Genomic DNA, 25,634 nt, shown 5'->3' on the forward strand with positions numbered 1-25,634 from the left:
AATTCTGTTTACTTTAAGAAGAATGGTTTGTATTCTAGAATATGCTGAATTAGTTTTTTTGCTGATTTGCCAGTGATAGTTCAGAAATTTCTATGAGTGAGAATTGTGAACATATTTTTATGAGACAATAACAGTGGCTTTGTTCAAGACTAAGTTCTGACAAAAGAGTGTAGTGTATTGATCTATTTTTTTGTTACTTTTCTATTATTTTCACTTACATAAGCAGTGCTCCTTAACCTATAATTCTGATGATTTTGAATAGGCAGTTTCTGCAGGGTACTTCTTCCAGTCCTCCCTGGTCCTTGGCTTAGGTAGTAAATTGCCAGTTTCCATCTGACAAAAATGTATTAGTGATTGTTATTTCAAGAATAACCCTTATGCCCATAGAGTACTCCTTTGTATTGGATTTTTACAAATTGTAAATAGAAATATATGACTTGCAGTTTAAATGATGGCAAGTCAGAGGCTCCTGTCCTTATTGCTACATATTACTGTATCCATATTGTTAATTTGTCATAATCTATCTCTGCCTTCCTGCTGCTGTTGGCTCTATTGCCTCCTATTATGACTATATCACTCCAAATAACACTCATAATTATAACTTGACCATTCAGTCCTTTCATTGGGCACACAGTGAGCAGTAATTCTTGTGATATACTTGATGCATGTGATTCTGTTCTGTCTTCTCCTTTAATTAATTAACAAGTGTGCTAGATAAGCGTGCTAGAGATTGGAGGAAAGTTTTTAGACAGGAAGATCCTGTGTAAGTCTGATTTTACCTTATCTGTTCAGTCACCAGCTGGTCGAGATGAGAGTCGAGAAGATAAAACGACCATCAAATGTGAGACTTCTCCTCCTTCTTCACCCAGGAGCCTCAGGCTGGAGAAACTTGGACATCCTGCTTTTGGTCAGGATGAAGGCAAGAGGTACATAAGTCTGGGAAAGGAACAGATGCATTCTGTAATTTTATAGGCTGTCAGTTATACTCAGTTATATGAGATATAAAGGCAAGTATTATAAAAAAGTGTTTTCAAACTTTTGCTCTATTGAATTGGGATGGACAGTATACTCCATCTATAAAAACATATTGAAGAATGTGCCTAATATTATTTTTTCCTTCTGTGTGGAGCAATAGTAAAAGAATATGAGGTGTGGAGGATTCTTCTCAAGCAGCGTTGTTGGAAAACATTTAGCTGTTTAATCATCTTGGTTGTACACTTCCATGTCTCATAAACATATATTGCAGTTGATATAATAACACTCTTGAAGAGTTTTATCTTTGTGGTAATACTTATGGTTGCCATAGACCAAATTGGGTGCATGCATTGAAACATGGTTGCTGTCATTCAAATTTTAAAGTTAATATCCTTATCTATCTCTATCGATAGATATAATGCTACCAAGATAAGTAAATTGTTGGACTTGTTATATAGCAGGGGTGTCAAACTGCCGGCCCATGGGCCAGACGTGTCACATGGAAGCCGCGCCCACCTCATTGCCGGCAATGGCAAAACCGGCCCGATATGTTGTACAATGTCAAATGACGTCGCAAGTTTGACATGCCTGTTCTATAGCCTGGTCACGGACTATTATAGATATATTATCCTGAGCACTTCTGATTTGCATGAACTTGGTCTTCCCATAATTTATATATTAGCTGATCTAGTTGGCCTTATTATCTAAACTGATGGTCATTTCTTGCAAGCACCCCTTTGTTTCACCAAGCAGTGCAATGTCATCCACAAAATCTAAAACTATTAGATGGGCTATTGCCCATAATGCAAAGCTAGGGTTATCCATTGCTCTATTCATAACAAAGCCCATGGAGAGGAGAAACAAGAATGGTGATAGTATACATCCCTGCCTTATTCCAGTATTGATGTTAAAGAAGGTTGTGTTGCCAGATTCCATTTGTACAAGTAGCAGGTTCTGAAAGATGTTGATAAAATGTTGAGGAATATCATAGGACTTTACAATATTCCATAGTGATTCTCTATGAATTGAGTCAAATGCCTTTTTGAAGTCAGTAAAATTAATTATCAATATCAATGATATTTCTTAAGGTCAGGATCTGGTCCTTACAGGAGCGTCCTTTCCTGAATTCTGCTTGTGCATCCACTTGATGCTACAATCTTCTGATCAACACAAGGCATAGAACCTTTCCAAGAACTATTATGTCCCTCTAGTTGTTACAATCACTGAAGTTGCCTTTCTTTGATACTTTAATGATGATAGAATGATGATAAATGGAACATCTGTTAGTGAAAATCTTATTACAATATATAACGTTCAGTGTATGATAGTCTATTTCAGAAAATTTTGGGGTTCTTTTCTGAGTTCTAACATTCTAACTAAATAATTCTTCATATCTGAAAGATTTATGCAGCTGTTAATATTACACAGAACAAATTTTAGATACATGTCTCACTTGTGTTTTCTCTAGATGTTTTGCACTGCTATCCTTTCCCACAGACAGAGATTAGCTGAATGTGGTCTCTGAGAAGAACTAGGGCAGTGTTTCTCAACCTTGACAATTTTAAGGTATGTGGACTTCAACTCCCAGAATTCCACAGCCAGCAATGCTGGCTGTAGAATTCTGGGAGTTGAAGTCCACATGCCTTAAAATTGTCAAGGTTGAGAAACACTGAACTAGGGTATTTTGAAAACAGGTGGGGGGGGGGAATGAGGCTGATCCCAAGAGGAGGACCCTAACTTCACTATGTATAATGACATCATGAACTTTTCTTTCTCATCCTTTAGTTCTCTAGAGGATCAAGCAAGTAACCCCAGCAGCAGTAATAGCAGCCAGGATTCACTGCATAAAGGCTCCAAGAAGAAAGGCATCAAATCTTCAATTGGACGCCTGTTTGGAAAGAAAGAAAAAGGACGCTTAATCCAACTGAGCAGAGAAGGCACTACTGGGCAAGGTAATTGATTCTCTTCACCTTTTCTAAATAAAAGAATTCATAAATTTTGTGAAAGCTGACCATTTAGCATAGTGGGCTGTCTTTCTACTTCCTTGGAAGAATAGAAAATAATATGATGGAAACAATAAAAATAGAACGGACAATGGCAGTTAAATTTCAATTTCTTTCAATTTTACAAATTCCTGGATTATATTTTCATTTGTTTCAATTGTTGAACATTTAAATACCAAAAATATAATAGCTGTACACATCCATCAAAGATATTAAAAAGAAATAACACATGGCTGCAAAATGTATGTTGATAATATCCCACTTATATCAATAAAGTGTTAGCCATTGGCCTATCAATATGATTGGATCTTCTAAATAGGAATTTGAGCTATGAATTACTGGAAGCAGTGAATAAAGCTAATGGCTTGATCACATAGAACTGGATGGATAGGAAGTGGCATAGCTTGAAAGTACAATAGCAGAAGCAGAGGAATTGGCCAAAGGATGGGTGAGGATGAGAGATAATTTTATAATTGTATATATTTAAGATTTAGTGTATTGTTGGGGTACTATAAAAATATCTCTTTGTTTATTCTATTGGATTCTCATGGATATTGTCAAATATTAAATCTTCAAGCTTAAATTAAGCTAAGTAAAACTTGCAACTCTTGCAGATTGAATTACTGAGTTTAAATTTCTCGATACAAAATTGAATTTGCTGAGTAGACAAAAAATAGTTTCTATTTTTGAAGTTTTTCTTTAAAAAGGTAGTATTATTGTATATCACGAGGAGTGTCTAGTCTAATTCTTCATCTATTGTGTTTCATAGTTTTGCTAACTGATGCAGAAATGAACATACAGGACTCTCTTGGTCTTGGCAAGCTAGGAGCACAAGCAGAAAAAGATCGACGGCTCAAAAAAAAGTGAGGACAGTTGTAATTACTGTCTTAATAAGTATTGTAGCAATTATTGCAAATTTATGTCTTGATTTGGATATAGACTGTTGATGGATTACAGGTCACTGTAGAATATTTGGAAGGTATTTTAGCACAACTTTCACATTGATTGAACTGAATTATCATCCTAGAAAAAGCTCATTTCTTTCCTGAAATAAATTGTAAGAAAAGCGTAATTAACTGCTTTGTGGGAACTATTCTGTTTCCTTCTCCTGAAACAAATACTTCATAATATTTTCAAGTTTTTTAAAGAAACAGTTTAAATAAACAGAAAGATGGAGGTATTCATGAAAAGCAGTTTAACAAGAAAGAGGAAGATCTGAACCTTCAAAGGCTTTCTTCTCTACACTGTGAAACTGGTATAAAAGGATTATCACAGTTTTCAGAATAGACTTGCCTGTCACTATTTGGGCAGGTGATCAAGACATACCTCTTTTAGAAACTTCTTAAGAGCCTATTCAGTTAAAACAAAACTTTCCCCAGCTTTTCTTTTAGGTTTTTTTTAATTAAACCAGGTTTAATTAAATTCCTGGCTAAGGAATTCTGGGAGTTGAAGTCCACAAGTCATAAAAGGGTCAAGTTTGAAGACCCCTGGTTTATAACCTATGATCCAGGTATTACATCTGGCACCCACTCACTTCCCAGAACATGGTAATTATTTACATACAGAAAGCTGATGCTAAAGATTATCCTTCCACACTTATATGTAACTCTATAGCTCTGTACCTTTGAACTAAAACTTAGGCAAGAGGCTTGTTAACCCCATTTTGCCAAGGAATAGAAACAATTTTCTTCAATGGTGCCAGCTGCTTGTTCTTGTGTCTTATGCCAGAGCACATATGGTGTTGAACAGCTGAGATGTGTGAAGGAAGCACGTTGCCAAAATGTGTATCAGTAGTCATACTGGAAAACTGTTGCTAGCTTTCCAGTTTTGCTCAGTGAACTCAAAATATACGATCAGGGTAGAATAATACCAAATGGTATTAACTGCATATTGAATGCTTGTCACATTCTGTGGGATAGTTTGCTAAATTTGCTATCAACTGTTTAGATCAGGGGTGTCAAACTTGCAATGTCACGTGACGTGTTGCGATGTATTGCGACTTTTTTTTCCATTGCTGGCAATGGGGTGGGTGCGGTTTCGGCATGACGCATCTGGCCTGCGGGCCGGCAGTTTGACACCCCTGATTTAGATATAATTTCAGTTTTGGGGGTTTGTTTGTTTTCTGGAGGAGTGCACAGCTAGTAAAAATTGTTGTATTACTGCTTCGCTTTCCAGACATGAACTTTTGGAAGATGCTAGAAGAAAGGGTATTCCCTTTGCTCAATGGGATGGCCCAACTGTGGTCTCCTGGTTGGAGGTAAGCTTCTTTTAGCTATTCAGTTTAATGAATCCTGTTTGGCCAAATAACCTGAGTTCATAATGCACTGATATATTTGTAAAAAGCTGTTCCATATCTAGATTTAAGGCAAATGAAGACATTTAGGGAAATAGAATTTCCATTTTACATATTCATAGTGTGAGGATCTGAAGTTTTATCATCATTCTTGACTTTGCAGTATAATCACATGCCCAGATCTTTTTTCTGTGCTGTGTTGCAAAGTCTGATTTTTAATTCCCCAGGATCATTTTTTAAGCAGAGGCGTGTGACTGTATGCATAATAGCAGTAAAAATGAGCAGACAAGATATGGAAGATTTTGGCTACTCACTGCCTTAAGGATAAACTAACAAACTTTCTCAGGTTTGAAATATATACAAATATATATAATCTCACAAACTTTGATTTAAACTGTATTAATAAGAGAAATAATTTTCTCTTCAGATACTATCAAATTTAAATAAAAAATTTGAAAATATTATGTAAATATAGAGCATAATTTTTTTTAGTATTTTTGTTTTGTCAATCCTCCCCAAATGATAATAATTCAGCATAATGTATCTTATACCATGAAATGTGGAGAGGCTAGAAGAAATATACAGCATTGTCTTAAGAATTTATGTCATAAGAACAAGAAGAATTTAACAGTCAGTCAAAACCTCATCTTTCAATGCTTTTGTTCATTGTAAATTCTTAGTAGTGAAACTTGTGCAGTTCAAAATGCAAACTCATCTCTGGCCTTTTATGTTGTAGCTTTGGGTGGGCATGCCTGCCTGGTATGTTGCAGCTTGCAGAGCTAATGTGAAAAGTGGGGCAATCATGTCTGCCTTGTCAGATACAGAGATCCAGAGGGAAATTGGAATTAGTAATGCCCTTCACAGGTTAAAACTGCGCTTGGCAATCCAGGAAATGGTGTCTCTCACAAGTCCTTCTGCTCCACCCACCTCCAGAACAGTAAGCACTTTACCTTGGCTTCTTGGGATGTATAATCTGGGCTTTCTTTCCATATTTAATGCTAAGAACCTGCATTTGAATAAGATGTAAAACAAACACATAGTCCTTTAGGCAGACTTGAGACTGTAGGTCCTAGCTAGGATTCTGATGACAATTGAAATCCCCATATTCCTCATAAAAAGTCTATTGTATCATAAGCTTTCTGTCCCATTGTAATATATGTTTGTAAAATGAATAAAGGATGTTGTGCCTTTTCCATTTCTCTATACTTGCCAGAAATAATTTCACAATAGTTTTATATAAAATGCTGAATTATTGTTATTATTCTCATTTGTAAGTTGACTTTCTGGCCAACTTAAATATGCATCACTAGCAGCTAAGACAGCTATTGCAAGATGGGTTGGGTTTTGGTGAACAAGGCCTATTTTTTTCCTGAAATGTAATGCTTTGCGTTCCCTGCTTGCTGTGTGAGAAATATTAATATTATAGTCAGAAATATATGGAATAATATGTACTGAGATCCTTTCCTACACCCACCCAACAGGAAGAGCAGGTAATAGGCTGAAAATTGAAGAAGCAGACTATAGCTGTAGGTTTTTTTAATGTGGATTTTCTGAAAGGTACTCCCTTCACTTTACAACAGCTTGATACTACAACAGTCTATGTTTACCAGCTGTGAGAAAATATCTATGACAAAACCATAATTAGTATTTGACAGGGGTGTCAGCAGGGTGTTATGAAAGAAGTCAAGATGGCAGACATCTCTGGTATTTGGATAAAAGACCTTCAGGAAATTCTGTAGGCTACAGGCTATTGATATTGTGCAATAATGCTAACTACTTCCATATTGTGTAAAAGAAAATAAGTTAGCTCCAGGAGTTGAGTTCGACTCAAGGGAGTTTTTAACTGCTTTTGACATTGTCACAACTATTGATACTATGGCCTAAGCTATGGCCACAGCATTAGTTTTGAGTTGAAAAGTTTTATTGAATATTCCTTGCTTTCTTATTCACATGTGTTATATTTATATTATATTTTCACCCTAGTCATCTGGAAATGTCTGGGTTACTCATGAAGAAATGGAAATCATGGCTCCTTCAACCAAAATGGTAATTTATTTATTTATTTATTTTTTGGTGTAAGAGAATTCCGCCATCTTGTCCTCATTGTAAGCAACAGGAAAATAATTTTGCTTATCATTAAAAAAAAAAAAGAAAGCTCAATTTTCACCAGCAGTTGAATTCTTTGGTTTAGATAAGAATAATCTTTGAGGTAACATGAGGGACTAATATTAATTGTTGCAAGCCATGTTGGGAATTCTGAAAATAGTTGGAAAGACAGGGCATCAGTGGCCAAAACTCCAAATATGCCCTTTCCTATCTGATACAAATGATCTGCTTCATGTTCAGAAAGCCAACCTGAATGCATAGTAACTGATTTGTTCTACTAAGGGGCTCTTGTGTGATATGTTCTGACACTAGGCTGGCTGTAATAGCTATTTTAACTTATTGAACTAATATTTGTATGTTAGTGCCAGAGCAAGTCGGTAAACAGACCACTTGTTCTTATTTAGTGGAAATGAGTTTATTATATCCAAAAATGAATATACAGAAATAAAAACAAGAGAAACATGCTCATCTATCTAATCTTTTTTTTCTATTTAACTATTTGTGTGGATAATATATCCTTAAATATCTAATGCATGAGTTTTGATGACTGCATGTGGCATTTTGTTTGAATCTGTTTGCAGTTCTAAGAATAAATAGAATGGTTTATAATGACACAAAATGCAGCATATACATTTCTTTATAGATAAGGAAAGAAATATGTTAGTTGTGCCTAGTGGCAACATACATCCAAATCAGCATTTGGGCAAAGCCAATTGTAAGATCACAAGTTTGGCTATTCATTTTGATAGTTCCTTAACAATGAAAACAACTGAGAATTTAGTTTGTTGTTTGTCTGTTTTCAAAACATCAGCACGTTCTTGAGAGATCAAAATGCTGACCACAATGAGATCCTCTAAATTAGAAATAGTGAACAATGGGAGGCTCTTACTTGGAACCGTGTTTATGTGAGAATTTCTTGATCATGTTGATGATAGACAATGTCTCTGCTTTATTGGGGAGTGGGGGAAGAAACAAGGTTTCATGCGGTATCTGACTTTACTTATTTTATTGACATGCTGCATTGTCACACTTAGGATACTGAGGAAGGCAGTTGGGCACAGGTGAGACTCCTGCATTATTTTGTGGATTTTTTCTTCCTCTGTACTGGAAATACGAAACCCAGTAATTTCCATTAAAATGGAGTTACGTACAAATATGAATCATCTCATTATATCAAATTTTCTTTTTGAGCAGTTTGTCTAGATTCATTTAAGATCCTCTTAGAAAATAATGGAAACAAATGCAGAATATTTGAAAATTTTCCTTTACTTCCTTTTGGTTACCATTGTAGTACCTTACTATTTTGTCCAAATGGAAAGCTAGTCATATTTCATTTAATAATAACTAATTCCTTGTCGAGTCTTCAAAATATTTCACCAAAAAATACTTTACTAAAAGTATATTAATACTAAAAAGTTGCCAAGCTTTCGCTGGGGGAACTCCCCAGCATCGTCAGGGCTAAAAGGCCATTGCAATAAAGGTGGTTTAAGTAGGTTCAAGTAACGTTTGCGCACGGCTCTTAGATCGTGTTACTGGCCATGATTGGCCAGCTAAGAGCCAAGATGTGTCTATAACATTATGTTCTTTTCTTCGGATGCCCTTCCCTATCCCTCCACTATTGGTCTTTAGAGGCGTTAGTAACCTTACATCCCCTCCTCTTCCGATAATACCAACGTCTGCCGTGTTGGGGGGAGGACTTGATCTGATGCTTTCCTGTGTTTTACAATGGGGATAGGGCTCCACTAACTGTGGGTTAATATCCCTTCCCAATTGTGTATCTCTCTCCTTTGTCATGTTAACAGCTCCTATCTGGGTATGGTATGCCTCAACAATCAAATCTTTATTCCCCACCTCAGTCTTCCTTACATACGTTCCCTCCCATTGTTTGGCACTCAAACCGCTCTCATTACTCCTCCCCTTGCTGATCGAGCGGGTTGTCATTCTATGCTTTCTCTCCCCTCTCCACATGGGACGCTCCTCTTCATTGCTATGGGCAACCGCACACTCCAAGATTTTAGCACTAAGTCTTTTAGGTGTTCCGGCTCCACTAATATCGCTCCCTCCCTCCTGGGGGGATGTGAGGCTCACATGGGGTTGTTGGCGGTGCATGGATCGTCCATATCGGGCACCCCCTCCCTTTCTTTCTCCGTGCGCGGGGAGTCCATAGCCTCTATTCCACCATCCACATGTTGGGGTGGGAGACTCTCTTGCTGCATGATCCAGTGCCAGTCACCTGGCAAGGGGGTGTTGATAGTATAGTTATTAACGTCCATATGCAGGTGTTTCCGACGGCGGGGGGATGCGGGTTCCTGTCCATAACGCCGCAGGTGTTGGTATGATTGCTTGCGATGTAATGAGTGATGATTTGTGTCCCATTTCCGCAGCGCTTGTTGTGCTGGATGCAAGTCAATGCGACGATTAATTGAGCTGTCATTCGAGAACCAGGCCTCTTTCAGTAGCCGGCCTCCCTTCGTGGCATCACTAGCTACGATACAGGTGTTAGCAAAGTCAAATTGATGGCCCTCCTGTGCCATATGCATCCAAAGTTGTGAACGCTGCTCGCCCCGTTTTATAGCCAACTGGTGTTCATGGAGAAGAGTCTTCAGGTGTTTGGCTGTTTCCCCTACATAGTTGCCTTGGCAATTCTTACAGTTGATCTTATAGACAACAGATGATTTCTCCATAGGAGGTAGGGGGTCCTTTGGGCGCATGACTTTAGACTGTAGAGTTTGATTTGGCTTGTGAGCCACCTCTATCCCATGGGGGGCCAGCAGTCTGGCCGTGGCCTCTGAGATATTGTTAATATATGGGAGGGAGATGCGTGTTCTCTGTAAGGGAGGTTCTTCTCTATGTTGGTTAACCTGAAGATGGGTTGTTACGCTATGCCTTCTGATGAATCTTAATGGATAACCGTTATAACGGCATATGCGAAAGAGGTGTCTCCTCTCCTCATTCTTATACTCATCCGTACTGCAGTGGGAGTCAACGCGCTTAAATAACGTTTTAATGCAGCTGATTTTATAGGAAACTGGATGATTACTCTGATAATTTCCCATAAAATCAGCTGCATTAAAATTTGACTTTGCTAACACCTGTATCGTAGCTAGTGATGCCACGAAGGGAGGCTGGCTACTGAAAGAGGCCTGGTTCTCGAATGACAGCTCAATTAATCGTCGCATTGACTTGCATCCAGCGCAACAAGCGCTGCGGAAATGGGACACAAATCATCACTCATTACATCGCAAGCAATCATACCAACACCTGCAGCGTTATGGACAGGAACCCGCATCCCCACGCCGTCGGAAACACCTGCATATGGACGTTAATAACTATACTATCAACACCCCCTTGCCAGGTGACTGGCGCTGGATCATGCGGCGAGAGAGTCTCCCACCCCAACATGTGGATGGTGGAATAGAGGCTATGGACTCCCCGCGCACAGAGAAAGAAAGGGAGGGGGTGCCCGATATGGACGATCCATGCACCGCCCAACAACCCCATGTGAGCCTCACACACCCCCCAGGAGGGAGGGAGCGATATTAATGGAGCCGGAACACCTAGAAGACTTAGTGCTAAAATCTCGGAGTGTGCGGTTGCCCATAGCAATGAAGAGGAGCGTCCCATGTGGAGAGGGGAGAGAAAGCATAGAATGACAACCCACTCGATCAGCAAGGGGAGGAGTAATGAGAGCGGTTTGAGTGCCAAACAATGGGAGGGAACGTATGTAAGGAAGACTGAGGTGGGGAATAAAGATTTGATTGTTGAGGCATACCATACCCAGATAGGAGCTGTTAACATGACAAAGGAGAGAGATACACAATTGGGAAGGGATATTAACCCACAGTTAGTGGAGCCCTATCCCCATTGTAAAACACAGGAAAGCATCAGATCAAATCCTCCCCCCGACACGGCAGACGTTGGTATTATCGGAAGAGGAGGGGATGTAAGGTTACTAACGCCTCTAAAGACCAATAGTGGAGGGATAGGGAAGGGCATCCGAAGAAAAGAACATAATGTTATAGACACATCTTGGCTCTTAGCTGGCCAATCACGGCCAGTAACACGATCTAAGAGCCGTGCGCAAACGTTACTTGAACCTACTTAAACCACCTTTATTGCAATGGCCTTTTAGCCCTGACGATGCTGGGGAGTTCCCCCAGCGAAAGCTTGTCAATTTTTTAGTATTAATATACTTTTAGTAAAGTATTTTTACTTCAACTCTCCCGGTGATCGTGTTTTATTCTTTTATTTATAATTATGCCCGGGAGTCATATTTTTACCAATATTCTTGTGTATGTGTATATATATATATAAAAATTGAAGAATAGCGATTCCTGGGTACATACATTTCAGGAAAAAGGAAAGCGATCACCAGGAAGTAAAACACCAAGGTTTTAATAAATAAAATCAAGCTTTCGATGGCTAACATCTGCCATCATCGTCAGGATACAAGCCAGTCAGTGAGGAAACCTGCTTATAAGCATAGCCACACCTAAACTCTACGCATGGACCTTGTAACAGGTCCAAGCCAACTAATCCTTACTTTACTTACAGCCTTCAGTGATTCTTTCTTTTAGCTCTTACTTACGTCCACCTAGCTTTCAATGGCTAGCACCTGCCATCATTGTCAGAATACAAGCTAGCTAATGAGGAAACCTGCTTACAAGCATAGCCACGCCTAAACTCTACGCATGGACCTTGTAACAGGTCCAGGCCGACTAATCCTTGCTTCACTTTCAGTGATTCTTTCTTATAGCTCTTACTTACATCCACACAACCACCCACTTCCTCCCTCCCTTTAGTTCCTGAGTCATATAGGCAATGTGTGTTTCTCAAAATTAAAGGGTCCTCTGCACTATTGAATTGATTCTTCTTTCTGTGTTCCTTGGGACGTGAAGCAAGGATTAGTCGGCCTGGACCTGTTACAAGGTCCATGCGTAGAGTTTAGGCGTGGCTATGCTTGTAAGCAGGTTTCCTCACTAGCTAGCTTGTATTCTGACAATGATGGCAGGTGCTAGCCATTGAAAGCTAGGTGGACGTAAGTAAGAGCTAAAAGAAAGAATCACTGAAGGCTGTAAGTAAAGTAAGGATTAGTTGGCTTGGACCTGTTACAAGGTCCATGCGTAGAGTTTAGGTGTGGCTATGCTTATAAGCAGGTTTCCTCACTGACGGGCTTGTATCCTGACGATGATGGCAGATGTTAGCCATCGAAAGCTTGATTTTATTTATTAAAACCTTGGTGTTTTACTTCCTGGTGATCACTTTCCTTTTTCCTGAAATATAGATAGATAGATAGATAGATAGATAGATAGATAGATAGATAGATAGATAGATAGATAGATAGATATAGATATAGATATAGATATAGATAGATATATATAGATATATATATACCATGAATATATGTATGTTCTTTAACTTTCTTTAACAAATCAGATATCTCTTGCTTGACAAGCAGAAAGTAAAGAATTCTGTCAAGAATGAATATGGAATAGTTCTCCGATCTTTTCAGATTTTGCTTTCTTACCACTGAAAATGTTGACAGTTAAGAGGACAGATCTTCCTTTGACAGCTAAGATCTTCTGAGCCAAATATTTTCAGCAATTCAGTTACTTTACCTATCAATTCTGTGCTTAGCATGTAACAAATCCTATTTCATTGTGTCAGATAAGATTAACAATCACATAAAAACATCCTTCAGATAAGTTGCATATTAAAAAAGCTATGCAATGTATTTATTCCTAAGGTATTGAAAACAATATAAATTACTAACCAAATTGTTCTATGGAGGATGCTATTTCTTCTGTTCTCCATCTGAGCTTGAAGCATTTAGAGAAAAGAAATACTCATGTGTGTTTATTGTTTGTCAATTTCAGTTTGGCATTTAACACAATCATTCCCCAATATCTAGCAGACAAACTGGGCCTTTTAGGCTTAAACACTCCTTTGTGCAACTGGATTCTTGATTTTCTTACTAACAGGCCCCAATATGTGCGAGCTGGAACAAATATTTCTAACACCATTTTCTTGAGCACAGGTTCTCCTCAGGGCTGCATCCTAAGTCCGCTTCTGTTCACCCTATTGACCCAGGACTGTTGTGCTAGGTTTGCCACCAATCATATTGTGAAGTTCGCAGATGTTACAACAGTAGTAGGCCTTATTCATGAGGACAATGAGGGTGCTTGTTGCAAGGAGGTTTGGTGAACTGGTGTAAGGAAAATAGCCTAGTTTTAAATACTGGAAAAACCAAAGAGATCATTGTCGATTTCAGAAAAGGCAGGCACAGCCACACTTCTCTGTGCATTAATGATTCACCTGTGGAGATGATTACCAGCATCAAATTCCTGGGTATGCAGTTAACAAGTAGGCTTGCTTGGTCGCTCAACAGCGAGAGACTGGTGAAGCAGGCACAGCAGCGCCTGCATTTTCTGCATCACATGAGAAAAGCACATCTTCCTTCCCCTATCCTTACTACTTCCTACAGAGGGACGAGCGAGAGCATCCTGTCATACAGCATCACAGTCTGGTTTAGAAGCATCACTGCTTCAGATAGGAAGGCAGTGCAGAGAGTAGTGAGGGTGGCTGAAAAGATTATTGGCAGTTCCCTCCCTCCCATCCAGGACATAGCACAGAGCGCTGCTTGAGCAGGGTCCGTAAGATTGTCTGGGACACTACACATCCTCTTCACGACCTGTTTTCTTTGTTACCTTCCGGCAGGAGGTTTCATGGTATCCGAAGCAGAACATTCAGATTCAGTCACAGTTTTGTTCCATACAGCATTAACTTTGTGAATTTTAAAGCTTTCTCCTTAGGTTATGTATTCAAGATGGACAGTGATTAATATTTATGTTACTTATATGTAAGAGTGTAGGTCTATACATATGTTTTATATAGTATGTTTAAATGTGTGTTATGTATGTGTACAATTTGAGAGCAAGCAACTAAATTTCATTTTTAAGGTGTGCCATTGTGCCCACAGTAAAAAATGACCATAAAGGTTATCTATCTATCTATCTATCTATCTATCTATCTATCTATCTATCTATCTATCTATCTATCTATCTATCTATCTATCTGTATTTAAGGTTTTTGAAGTATGTCATATTTATGTTACAACATATATTGTGCATGGTTAATAATACTCAAGTAATCAATTTGAGACATTGTCACAACTATCAAATGTAAGTCATACTGTCATATATTGAAAAATGTATTTGAAACAATGTTATTTAGAAGTTACAATTTTTGTTTGCAAATTGTTTCTCAGCAAAAGCGTTGAGATAATAGAATTATCTCAGATCTACTGAAAGTGATCCTGAAGCATTTTAAAGCTGTTATATCACTTTTTTCTATGGCATGACTCACTAGTATATTTCATTCAATTACCTCTGGTAATTTTTTTTGTACTAATTCCAATCTGTAGGCCTTCCAGTCAGGATTCTGTCAGTATTGCTAATAGGTATACTTACATATGAAAGCCAGTTTGGTGTGGTGATTAAGGCACCAGGCTAGAAACAGAGAGCCTATGAATTTTAGTCCCAGTTTACACACAAATCCAGTTGGGTGATGTTGCAACAGTCTTTTTCTCACAGCCCCAGGAAGGAGGAAATGGCAAACCAGTTCTGAAAAACCTTGCCAAGAAAACTGTAGGGACTTGTCCAGTCAGTCTTTGAGAACTGGACACAGTTGAACAGGGGGAAAAATCCAATTATATGTCCTGTATGTTACTTGCTTTTTCTTTTTTATAATTTTCACAGACTCTGGCGTATGGGGACATGAACCATGAATGGATAGGGAATGAATGGCTTCCTAGTTTAGGTCTACCACAGTATCGTAGTTACTTCATGGAATGTCTTGTGGATGCGCGGATGTTAGATCATCTGACTAAGAAAGACCTTCGAGTACACTTGAAGATGGTAGACAGTTTCCATCGGTAAGCAAATTTTCTTGGAACATAATCTGAAGCACTCTTGCAACCACCTTAAATTCCTATAATTAGTCAAAGGGTGTGTAATTTTTTCCAGGTTGAGGTCCACATTTGGCTTTGGAGAATAGGGCCACACTCCCAACAGAGGTGAAGCCTGGACAGACCTCAAATCTGATTTCATTTTATTCAACAGAGTTGTCCAATGCTTTGGATTCAAAGGCAAGAAAGGGTTTTGGAACATGCCAGTTCCAAATATAGCAGTTGTCTGAAACAGTTTAAATCACACATCTTTTTCAGGATCCCACTTCAGCTCCAAAATGCAACCATGAGGGAAAGAAATGAAGCTGCTTCAAGTAATTGTGTAAAAATGCTCCATGAATGTGGTCCAAGTTTATTTATTTATTTATAAAATTTATTGGCTGCCCATTTTACCATAAGGTAACTCTGGGTGGCTTACAGTTACATATAAGCTAAAATATAAAAACTTAAAAACAAACATTAAAACCAAAGACATATGGGGAGGGTGGGTTTGGAGTGGGGGGTGGGATCTATTATTACTCAATCAACCATTGTACTGTTCCATTTTGCCTTGAAATCCAAAGCACTGAGTGACTTTATGTTTATTTATACACAATTAATACTATTTCTCTGCAGTTATATGTATTAGTTATGATTGATCATATTAAAATTAATATGATTAAATATTTGAAAACAAATATTAAACATCTCTGAGACCATATCCTAAATTTAATTTAGTTTAATTAAAGTTGAACTTTAATGGATAAATAATAATTTGACAGAGTTACTTCCCATGTATTTAATAACTTTCTGCTTCTGTTACATTAAAAAGTTACAATTTAGTGACAGCTTGTGGAGAGGCTCTGGAAACTGCATCCCATGCTTTTGAGAGTTGCATGTGATCCTAGAAGTTCAGCTTGTACACTCTGGCCTTTATCAGTCCTTCCTTTGACTGAAGAGCAATAATGACAGGCATGGTAAGAGTTTTTCAGGCAGAGTAGTAACATATCCCATAACTATTAAACTCTCAAGTTATACTACATTAAAACCCAAAATCAGAAAATTGGATCCATAATGTAGATAGTTCAGTATTTTTGAAATAGTGTCAAAAGTAGCTATGTATTTATGCCATAGGCAAAAAAACACGTATTCGGCTGCACATCTCTTGAAAGTAAAACTGGTTGAAAAACTGATATGCCTTGTTCTAAGTATTGCATTGTTGCAGAACAAGTCTTCAGTATGGGATTATGTGCCTCAAAAGACTGAACTATGATAGAAAGGAGCTGGAGAAGAGGCGGGAAGAAAGCCAGCATGAAATCAAAGGCAAGTAACAATTAAGAAATGAATTCAAGGCAAGCTGCAAAAATATAGTTGTAGTGGAACATAGTCAGGAGTCACAAAAGGAAGAGGCTCTTTCCCAGAGGGCGAAGTGGCAGTACAGTTTGGAATGTCTGGAGGCAGACAGATAGTAAGGTCGTACCCTCCCTAGCAGTTCTCAGATTATAACAGAATAACAGAGTTGGAAGGGACCCTGGATGTCTTCTAGTCCAGCCCATTGCTCAAGCAGGAAACCCTATACTATTTCAGACAAATGGTTCTCCAATATTTTCTTAAAAACCTCCAGTTTTGGAGCACCCACAACTTCAGGAGGCAAACTTCTGGAGGTTTACCTATAGCAGTGATGGCGAACCTTTTAGAGACCGAGTGCCCAAACTGCAACCCAAAACCCACTTATGTATTGTTGGGCACCAGGTGGGCATGGCCCATTGACTGGGTGTGGCCCATTGGGTGGGTGTGGCTGCAATGGTAATGGCAGACTGGGTGGGACTAAAAAGGTCAGTCAATCAATTCCAACTTTGCGAAATCTTTTTTTTCCTGTGAGAAGTTGAAATTGACTGATTGGTTGAACTTGTTTTTTTGCACACGGCGGTGGAGGCCTAAAGCAAAAAGGTTTTATAAAACCGAGCTGAAGGCCTAGGACTGGGGTGATGGTGCGCATGCACACAGAGAGGGCTCTGCGTGCCACCTGTGGCACGTGTGCCATAGGTTCACCATCACGGACCTATAGTTATTGCAGTTAATTGCTTTAGTTTGGTAATATTCTATTTGTCATGACCAATAACAATAAAGGAGCTACCGTATTTTCCGGCGTATAAGATGACTTTCTAAAGCATGCAAATCGGCTCTGAAGTCGGGGGTCGTCTTATATGCCGAGTCGTCTTATATGCCAGAAATTACGGTAGTTTCCAGTGTATAAGATGACTTTCTAGGAATGCAAATCGGCTCCGAAGTCGGGGGTCATCTTATACGCCGAGTCGTCCTATACGCCGGAAAATACGGTACTCAGAACTCCACTTAAGGTTCCTGGTTCTCTGGACATGACAGTAGTTCAGATTTTGAATTATAGTTTTTAAAGCTGCTTTTTCTTTCTATTTTTCAGAAAAGTCAAATCTCGTTATGAAATATAGACCATTTTTTAGTCAATGCTGTTTACAAAATCAAGTTTCATAGTTATAGAGAGAAGAAATACTGTGCTGTGGGTCAGGGACTTATTGAAGCCTCAGAGCTGTAAGGAGTCAAAAAGCCCCTGAGTTGCAGCATATTCTTTCTTTGACCTCATGCACCCTGCACTCTTCTACCCCAGACTTGCATCAGCCAACTTGTGCCATACCTGGGACTCCTTCTGCTTCCCTCCTAATGACTCATACATCTGGAATTAGAATGGCAACCGGGACTGCCAGGATTGCTGTTGCTAAGTAATGGGGTTACGTGATGTCATGCTTTGCAATCACATCACTTAGATATGGGAATTCTAGTGCCAATTGTGATCATAACTCAAGGACTACCTGTAAAAATAATTAACATGCTGGAGAATAACAACAACAACAACAACAACAATAATAATAATAATAATAATAGAGTTGGAAGGGATCTTGGAAGTCTTCTAGTTGAACCCCCTACTCAGGCAGGAAATCCTATATCATTTCAGACATTCAAACATTGAACATTCAAATAATATTGATGTTATAGGCCAGTGGTGGCGAACCTATGGCACGTGTGCCACAGGTGGCCCACAGAGCCCTCTCAGTGAGCACACGCGCTGTCACCCCAGTCCTAGGTCTTCAGCTGGGTTTTATAACACCTTTTCACTTTAGGCCTCTGCCACCGTGTGCAAAAAAGAAAAAAAAGGTTCCATCAATCAATTTCAACTTCTCGTGGGAAAAAAAAGATCTTGCAAAGTTGGAATTGATTGATTGAACTTTTTAGTCCCACTCAGCCTGCCGTTACCACCACAGCCACGCCTTCCCAATGGGCCATGCCCACCCAATGGGCCATGCCGACCCGGCACCCGACGATACATAAGTGGGTTTTGGGTTGCAGTTTGGACACTCGGTCTCTAAAAAGTTTGCTTTAGTTTGGTAATCACTGTTATAGGCTAATTAACTATGGTTGATCAGAGACTACATTTTCCAGTTTAGGAGCTACAGAATTGCCCTGAGACTACCTGAGTCACAAAGTAATTTATTCCAACTTCATAACCAGATCTGAGATGAGACCTGGACATTTTTTCTAACAAAACCTAAAATATCTTATAATTTTGCTGTTTATGGAAATGCATACTCCAACTCTTCATCCTTCATCAGAAGGTCCTCCAAAGTTTTTTTATAGGAGCATATGGCAAGAATTAATTCAGTCATGCTGTTCTACATATGGAATATCTCACCAGAGAAGCTTGTCTGATACTAACTTTAATAGTATCTTTGCAAAATTATTATCATGGAAGCAAATATTTTTTTAATAAATGTCCTTAGATATTATGGCATATTGTAAATATTCTTTATTTCATTTTGTTGATTTCTGTTTTTAGTAGTTTTGCTGATTTTATAGCTGCTGCTTATGTAATTTTGAACTATTCATTTACTGAATTTTACTGTATTTGTTTTCATGGTGTTCATTTATATTCACTGTGTAGTTTATCTCAACCATATGTCAGGAGCACTTCTGTTCTGCCTGCTACATCTTTCTGGACTGTCTTCAAGATAAAGGTGTAAATATAGTTTTTTGGTGTATAAATAAATTAGCACATACTTGTTTGACATTTTACAGTGGGACTTATTTCCCCAGAAACAATACTAGAAGAATATTATGATTTGAATACACAAGATGGACTATTTCTAGATACTAAATCAGTATTTTGTTCTTTTTATGTCATGAACAGCTAAAAAAATACTGAGCATTCTTCTTGGTAATTTCATTTATGTGCATAATTTCAATGTCTTTTAGATGTGTTGGTCTGGACAAATGATCAAGTAATTCACTGGATTCAATCTATTGGGCTTAGAGAATATGCCAACAACATCATTGAAAGTGGGGTCCATGGTGCACTTATTGCTCTGGATGAAAATTTTGATTATAATAGTCTGGCACTTATTTTACAAATTCCCACTCAGAATACTCAGGTAGGAAAAAATGTTTTACACCAACAGAGTTGATGGCTATTTTTCATATAATTAATAAACTTTTTGAGATTATGAAAAACATCTTCCATGAATTTTTAATCTAACACTGTTAAATTAAACAGAAATGATAATAAAATTCCTTTATTATACTATAAGTTATTTCAATCATACATTTCTTCAACTTAAGGGAAGCCAGAATCTATGAGACTGAAAGCTTATCTTACCTGTTCCTTCCAAATCTGTCTATGAAATCTTTTTCTGTATCTCTATCCTGTTATGAGAACTGAACCAATCAGAGTCCCGATTTTCAGGTGTATGGATATGGATGAATGCAACTTTTTTTTAACACTCACAAAGGCATTTGTATTGTTATTTTTAAAGATAGAATGCTGAATTAAATGGAGGCAATTGATTTGCTTAGGCCAGGAGTGATAAGCTTCTTGTTTGTGAGATCTAATTTATTTGCACTAAGTTCCACCAACAGGAGCAATTAAACTAAAAATAATGAGCGAAATCACATTAAAAAAACACTCTAGTTGGATCTGGTAGTCTCCCACAACTGCTGAGCCATATACTAAAGTTATGCAAATAGATATATAGAAACCTACTTCTGTGTTACAAGGGAAATCTTGCTGGTCCACCAGAAAGAATGAAGAATTCTTTTAGTATAAATATCAAGTTACCTTCTTTGGTTCTGTTAATAAATAATGTGCATTAGTAGTTTTATTTGGCTTCGATTGCTTCTATTGCATTATTTGATGTTGTTTATAGGCACGGCAAGTGATGGAGAGAGAATTTAACAATCTTCTTGCCCTGGGTACTGACAGACGACTTGATGATGTGAGTATAAAATATTTACTATAACGTGATGGGAATTTAAGAAATACTGTGCTCGTACTATCAGTTAGGAAATTGATGAAGCAACTGAAGATCTGGAATAGGACTGATATTGTAGTTATTTCCTGGGAGGTTCACTGTGATATTCAGTTATCTGAAGGAAAAGCTGAATAGGGCACTTCCACATTGCAAACATGCATGGGGTGAGAGAGTTATTATAAAATTAGGTAGTGAGGCAAAAATTGAAACTGAAGCCATCTTATTTCTTGAGGGACAGAACATTAGGATTGGCAGAATATACGCTATTTTCTCTTCTTGTAGGTCTGTGAAGGAGGGTTGCTTATAAAGAAACAATTCCAGAAATGTAACAATTCTGTTTAGAACATTTGATTTATGTTAATTTAAACTCTTTCAGCAGAACAGAGCCTATCTATAACCCAAGATGGTGCTTCTCAATCTTGGTGACCTTAAGCCGTGTGGACTTCAGGTCCCAGAATTCCCCAGCCAGCATTTCTCTGTGCAATATATGATGTAAGTATGCTTTTCTTTATAGGGTGAAGATAAGACTTTTCGACGAACTCCTTCTTGGCGAAAGCGCTTCCGCCCTCGAGACTTTCACAGTATTACCATGGTTAGTGGGTCAGCAGAAACACTTCCAGCAGGGTTTCGAGTGACCTCTTTGGTGCCTCTGCCACCTCCTTCAGCACCACCGAAGAAAATGCCACCAGAAGGTAGAATGAAACTCTACTATTATTCATGAGACATGAATTGCACCATTCTAAAAACTCAGAAGATTTTTTGGGACCCTCCCTGGTGTGCATGATGTATTTTCTGCTGACATGCAGCCCAGTGGTCTGTTTTAAGCACCACCCTAACTACTAGGTAGATATTTTGCATTGAATTTTTACCTCCAAAACATTCAAGCCTTTATTTGAGTTCCTTGAACCTGATATTGATATAGCAGAGGTTTGACATAAAGAAAAAAGATAGAAGAATAATTAAGAATCTCTGAAAAACATATATCTGAATTCCATGCAGAGCATTTGCTTGGTTGCCTTAATTGGGGTAAGGAAAGAACAACTTACTTTATTAGAAGCTTCTAATACAAAAATGTTATTTACTGATTAGTTGCTAATATGTTTGCCACCTTAAGTTGTTTGTAAAAAGAATAAAGGCGGGATACAGAGATACAAACAAACAAATAAACCTTATATTTGTTGGTTTGTTTTTAACATCTGGAAGAAAGAAACTGAATTAAGCCTTTGAAATTAAAAGTATTTGGATTCTAAAATAATTTTAACAATTTCCATGGATGCCTACTCCCACCATCATAAACTCTGAAATTCATTTCACTACTTTTCAGGTTTATTAATACCATTCTTTCACTGTTTTAAAATCTCTGTTACCATATCCTAAAGCCATGTTTTGTTGAGACCAGGATTATGTATTTCATGTCTTTTAAGTTCATTGGATAGTAATTTATTAAAATATAATAACTGCTGAGAAATGCACCTAAATTCTGAAACCCATAATAAGCCAAACTAGGCAGTCATCAACAGGCAACCAAAATTTAATAAGGTGCTTTGCATGAGAGCTTGTTGACCCCACTAATTGCATGCTTTTGTGTGCTGTGCTAAATGGTTTGCAGTTGGTGCACCTGGGTCCCAAAGGCTGGAAACATCCACAGTTCGGACATATTCCTGCTGAAATGCAATTTCCAGTGGGAATTGGCCAAGGCTCCAGGTAAGTTTAGTAACTAGGACAGAACAAGCAGACTCTTCATATTCCATAGAGGATCCAGAAAATAATGGATGGAACCGGGTGTTTCTTGAAGTACAGGTAGTCCTCAACTACAACAATTCATTTAGTGGCCTTTCAAAGTTACAACAGCACTGAAAAAGTGACTGATGACCATTTTTCACACTTATGACTGTTGCACCATTCCCTGGTCACATGATCAAAGTTCAAACACTTGGCAACTGACTCTTATTTATGACAGTTGCAGGGTCCTGAGGTCATATGTTCACATTTGCGACTTTCTGAGAAGAAAAGTCAATGGGGAAACCAGATTCTCTTAACAACCATGTTACTAACTTAACAGTTGCATGATTCACTTAACATCTGTGGCAAAAAGGTCATAAAATAGGACAAAACTCATTTAACAATTGCGTTGCTTAGCAACAAAAATTTTGGACTCAATTTTAGTTCCAAATTCAGTTCTTTGCCTTCATGTTGCTAAACTCAGATCTTTTTTTAACCTGTTATTGGGCATAGCTTAATTCGTTTTATCTTATAATAATCTGTTTGATCCATGTCTTCATGTTTAAGTAGGCCATAAACCAGTTCTCCCTACATTTAATCTTCAAGAGACAATAGTAAAAAAAGCACTCCATCTCCAATCAAGGAATCTTGTTATATAATATGAGCTAACAAGGAAATGATAAAACTAACTGGCCTTTTATATAAAATAACAAATTTATGAGATGCTAATAGTATATGAGAGAGTTATATTTTAAGTTAAATTATATAGAATAGAATAGCCTTTAAGTGGCTATAATGTCAATAACAATAGCCATGTCCTAGAGTGAAATATAATTTTTTCAAAAGTTTTATTAAAAGGAAACTGTATTCGAAACCAGTTTAATAAATATAACATTTGCATCGAGGACATATCAATTACCACAGTAGAGCTTTTAGGCACCTTCTTCTATTCCAGATTACTGGGGATGTTTACTCCACACAGCAGGCTACTGATCAGCTTGGTTACATGCTATAAGAGATACAAGTGGCTGAAACGTCCACAAAATCTTAGGGGCTTATAATAACAAAGAGGAGGGAGCATTAGGAATGTGCTGAATAAAGGCGGGGAAGGTCTTTGTGGAAGTGAAGATGACAGCTGTTGGATAAAGATAGCAAACTTTATCCCTTCCTCCCCAAGGCAACATCAACACTGATATAGATAACAGAGACAGAAACAGACTGGGCCCTGTTTATTGGGCATTCTAGCTGCATCACCCATTTCTTTGCTTGTGCCTACCACTTGTTCTGCTGAGTTCTATGTTTATCAATACAGAATGCATTCTGCCTCTTCAGTAAAGGCCTAATGATGTGGTGTGCCAGCTACACTGTTTTGTAAGTTTCAGGTGAGGCTTCCTTAATGGAATTGTGTAACCTGGCAGAGGAAAGAGGCATCAACCAGGAGATTCTCCCATGTGTTCTCAGTAGTGTGGGCCCTTCACTCGAATTCAGTCCTTTGCAGATGCCTAGCCTGCCACCCTTTAGATCTGGTCCTACTGAATAGAGTTATTGGAGGAGCCGTATGAGAACTTAAAGCTAAATCAGTTTGTCTCGATAGTCCTTTAAAATACTATAGGTGAACTCTTTCCAGGCAGGTGCCCTTGAAATATATTAGCACTGAACCTGAAAGCACGCAGTTTTAAAAATTGTGGTCCTAATTCTACTGGAAAGTGCCTGGGCACAGAAGGTGAAATGATTTTTGTCAACAAGCACTACATATTTCAGGACAACCTTGATTGCTGTTGTAAAGCAAAATTAGATTGCCAGTTGAGAATGAAAACAAATGCAGAGAAACTTTTCACAGTACAGTTTCCTTTCTTTTTGAAGTTTAATTATCTCATTATTTCTGATCTTTTGCAGCACATTCCCACTATCTTTATGGTTACATGCTGGCTGCTTTCCGGGAGTAGGAGATTATGCCTGCTTCTTTAGCTCCAAAGAACAGAAGCTACTGGTCAATCATTTTAGGCCTCATGGCCAGCAGAACATTCTTCCTCCTGCTTGTATATACAACCCTCTGATCTCCTGTTTATATCCTTAACTCCCAATTAAATCTTTTCCCTTGGCTTTAAAGATACCCTCATTGAGAAAGAGAACAGGCTTCTCTGTCTCTAAGTCTGCACTGTATGACACAATGATTTTGACATAGGTTTGGTAAGAAGTGGGTGCACCTTAATGCTGGTCTGCAGCAGTTCCTGCACCATTGTCTGCCTGTGCTACACTCTGCCATTATGCCTGAGAGCAGCAGAAGCTGCTTGTTCCTACTGTACAGTTTGGACCCAATAAGACAATCACCAAGAAACAAGGCAAATGAAGATGGGAAAGCCCAGCTCTGAACTCTTCCTCAGGTGCATTGGGCTTCTGCTGGAGCTTCTCATCGCACCACAAGACATTTCTGTCCATGGACAACATAGGTCCTCAGTTAAGAAATACCCAGGCTAGAAATAAAATGGACTGGTGCTTGATGGAGAGAAGTTGGTTACCAAGCAAGTTTTGTATTGGCTTTTCTTAGATCCCATGTTCATGTGTGGAAGAAAATGAAATACTGGGAAAGCAGAAGATGTTCTTGGACATCTCTGTACTAGGAGTACTCTCTTTTTCACATAGACAGACAGAAAATTCCCTTTCCTTCTCTCTGCATCTACAGGTAGCCTGTGATCCCCACAAAATTTTAGCTGTTACTATTTCTCTCTCCTAGGGTAGGATCTGTTTGTCTCTTCATGATGCCTTTTGCCTTGTGTGCCCCCCCCCCTATTACTGATGTGGTATTTCTTGGTGGCTGGAATGCCATATATTCATACAGTGCTGTTTGAAAGTGCAATATCCAAGAGACTGTACAGTTGCAATGTCTTTTTTGGTGTACGACTTGTCTAATACAGTATTAAATATTTTTTTAATTTACAGAGTAAGTGACCCCTTTATATGAATAATCTCTTTCTTTTGTTATATTGGTACTGCATGGATTCCAAACCCTGCAAATAGGTCAGGAATGGGTGTATGTGTGTTCCAATAAATCTGATTTTAAAGCAAGGCTGATTGATTCATACTTGTCTTCTACATGAATGCAGTGTCTCTGTTCAGAATCATATCATGAATGTAGTCAAACTGAAAGGTTTATCTCATTTATTTATTCCAGTTGGAATCTATCTATCTATCTATCTATCTATCTATCTATCTATCTATCTATCTATCTATCTATCTATCTATCTACATATAAA

At 38.2% G+C, this 25,634-nt stretch overlaps 1 protein-coding gene across 7 annotated transcripts in view; it reads left to right on the forward strand.

Annotated features, from left to right (window-relative positions):
• PPFIA4 (PTPRF interacting protein alpha 4) overlaps positions 1-25,441 on the forward strand; it is a 102,442-nt gene extending 77,001 nt beyond the window's left edge. For 6 of the 7 annotated variants that reach the window (XM_039319160.1, XM_039319164.1, XM_039319161.1 and 3 more), the window contains 14 exons: positions 793-926; positions 2,761-2,927; positions 3,748-3,841; positions 5,154-5,235; positions 6,008-6,208; positions 7,255-7,317; positions 8,412-8,438; positions 15,135-15,310; positions 16,548-16,645; positions 19,607-19,782; positions 20,554-20,622; positions 21,173-21,350; positions 22,268-22,362; positions 24,277-25,441. In XM_039319160.1, coding sequence (XP_039175094.1) covers positions 793-926; positions 2,761-2,927; positions 3,748-3,841; positions 5,154-5,235; positions 6,008-6,208; positions 7,255-7,317; positions 8,412-8,438; positions 15,135-15,310; positions 16,548-16,645; positions 19,607-19,782; positions 20,554-20,622; positions 21,173-21,350; positions 22,268-22,326 — 1,524 coding nt within the window. In that variant the 3' untranslated portion in view covers positions 22,327-22,362; positions 24,277-25,441. The remainder of the gene's footprint in view (positions 1-792; positions 927-2,760; positions 2,928-3,747; positions 3,842-5,153; positions 5,236-6,007; positions 6,209-7,254; positions 7,318-8,411; positions 8,439-15,134; positions 15,311-16,547; positions 16,646-19,606; positions 19,783-20,553; positions 20,623-21,172; positions 21,351-22,267; positions 22,363-24,276) is intronic. The other variant, XM_039319163.1, reaches the window with a different exon arrangement.
• Positions 25,442-25,634: the final 193 nt, after the last annotated feature.

Source organism: Crotalus tigris, unplaced genomic scaffold, assembly GCF_016545835.1.
Source record: "Crotalus tigris isolate CLP2741 ecotype Arizona unplaced genomic scaffold, ASM1654583v1 scf7180000022411.5474196:2289641, whole genome shotgun sequence".
Lineage (NCBI taxonomy): Eukaryota > Metazoa > Chordata > Lepidosauria > Squamata > Viperidae > Crotalus > Crotalus tigris.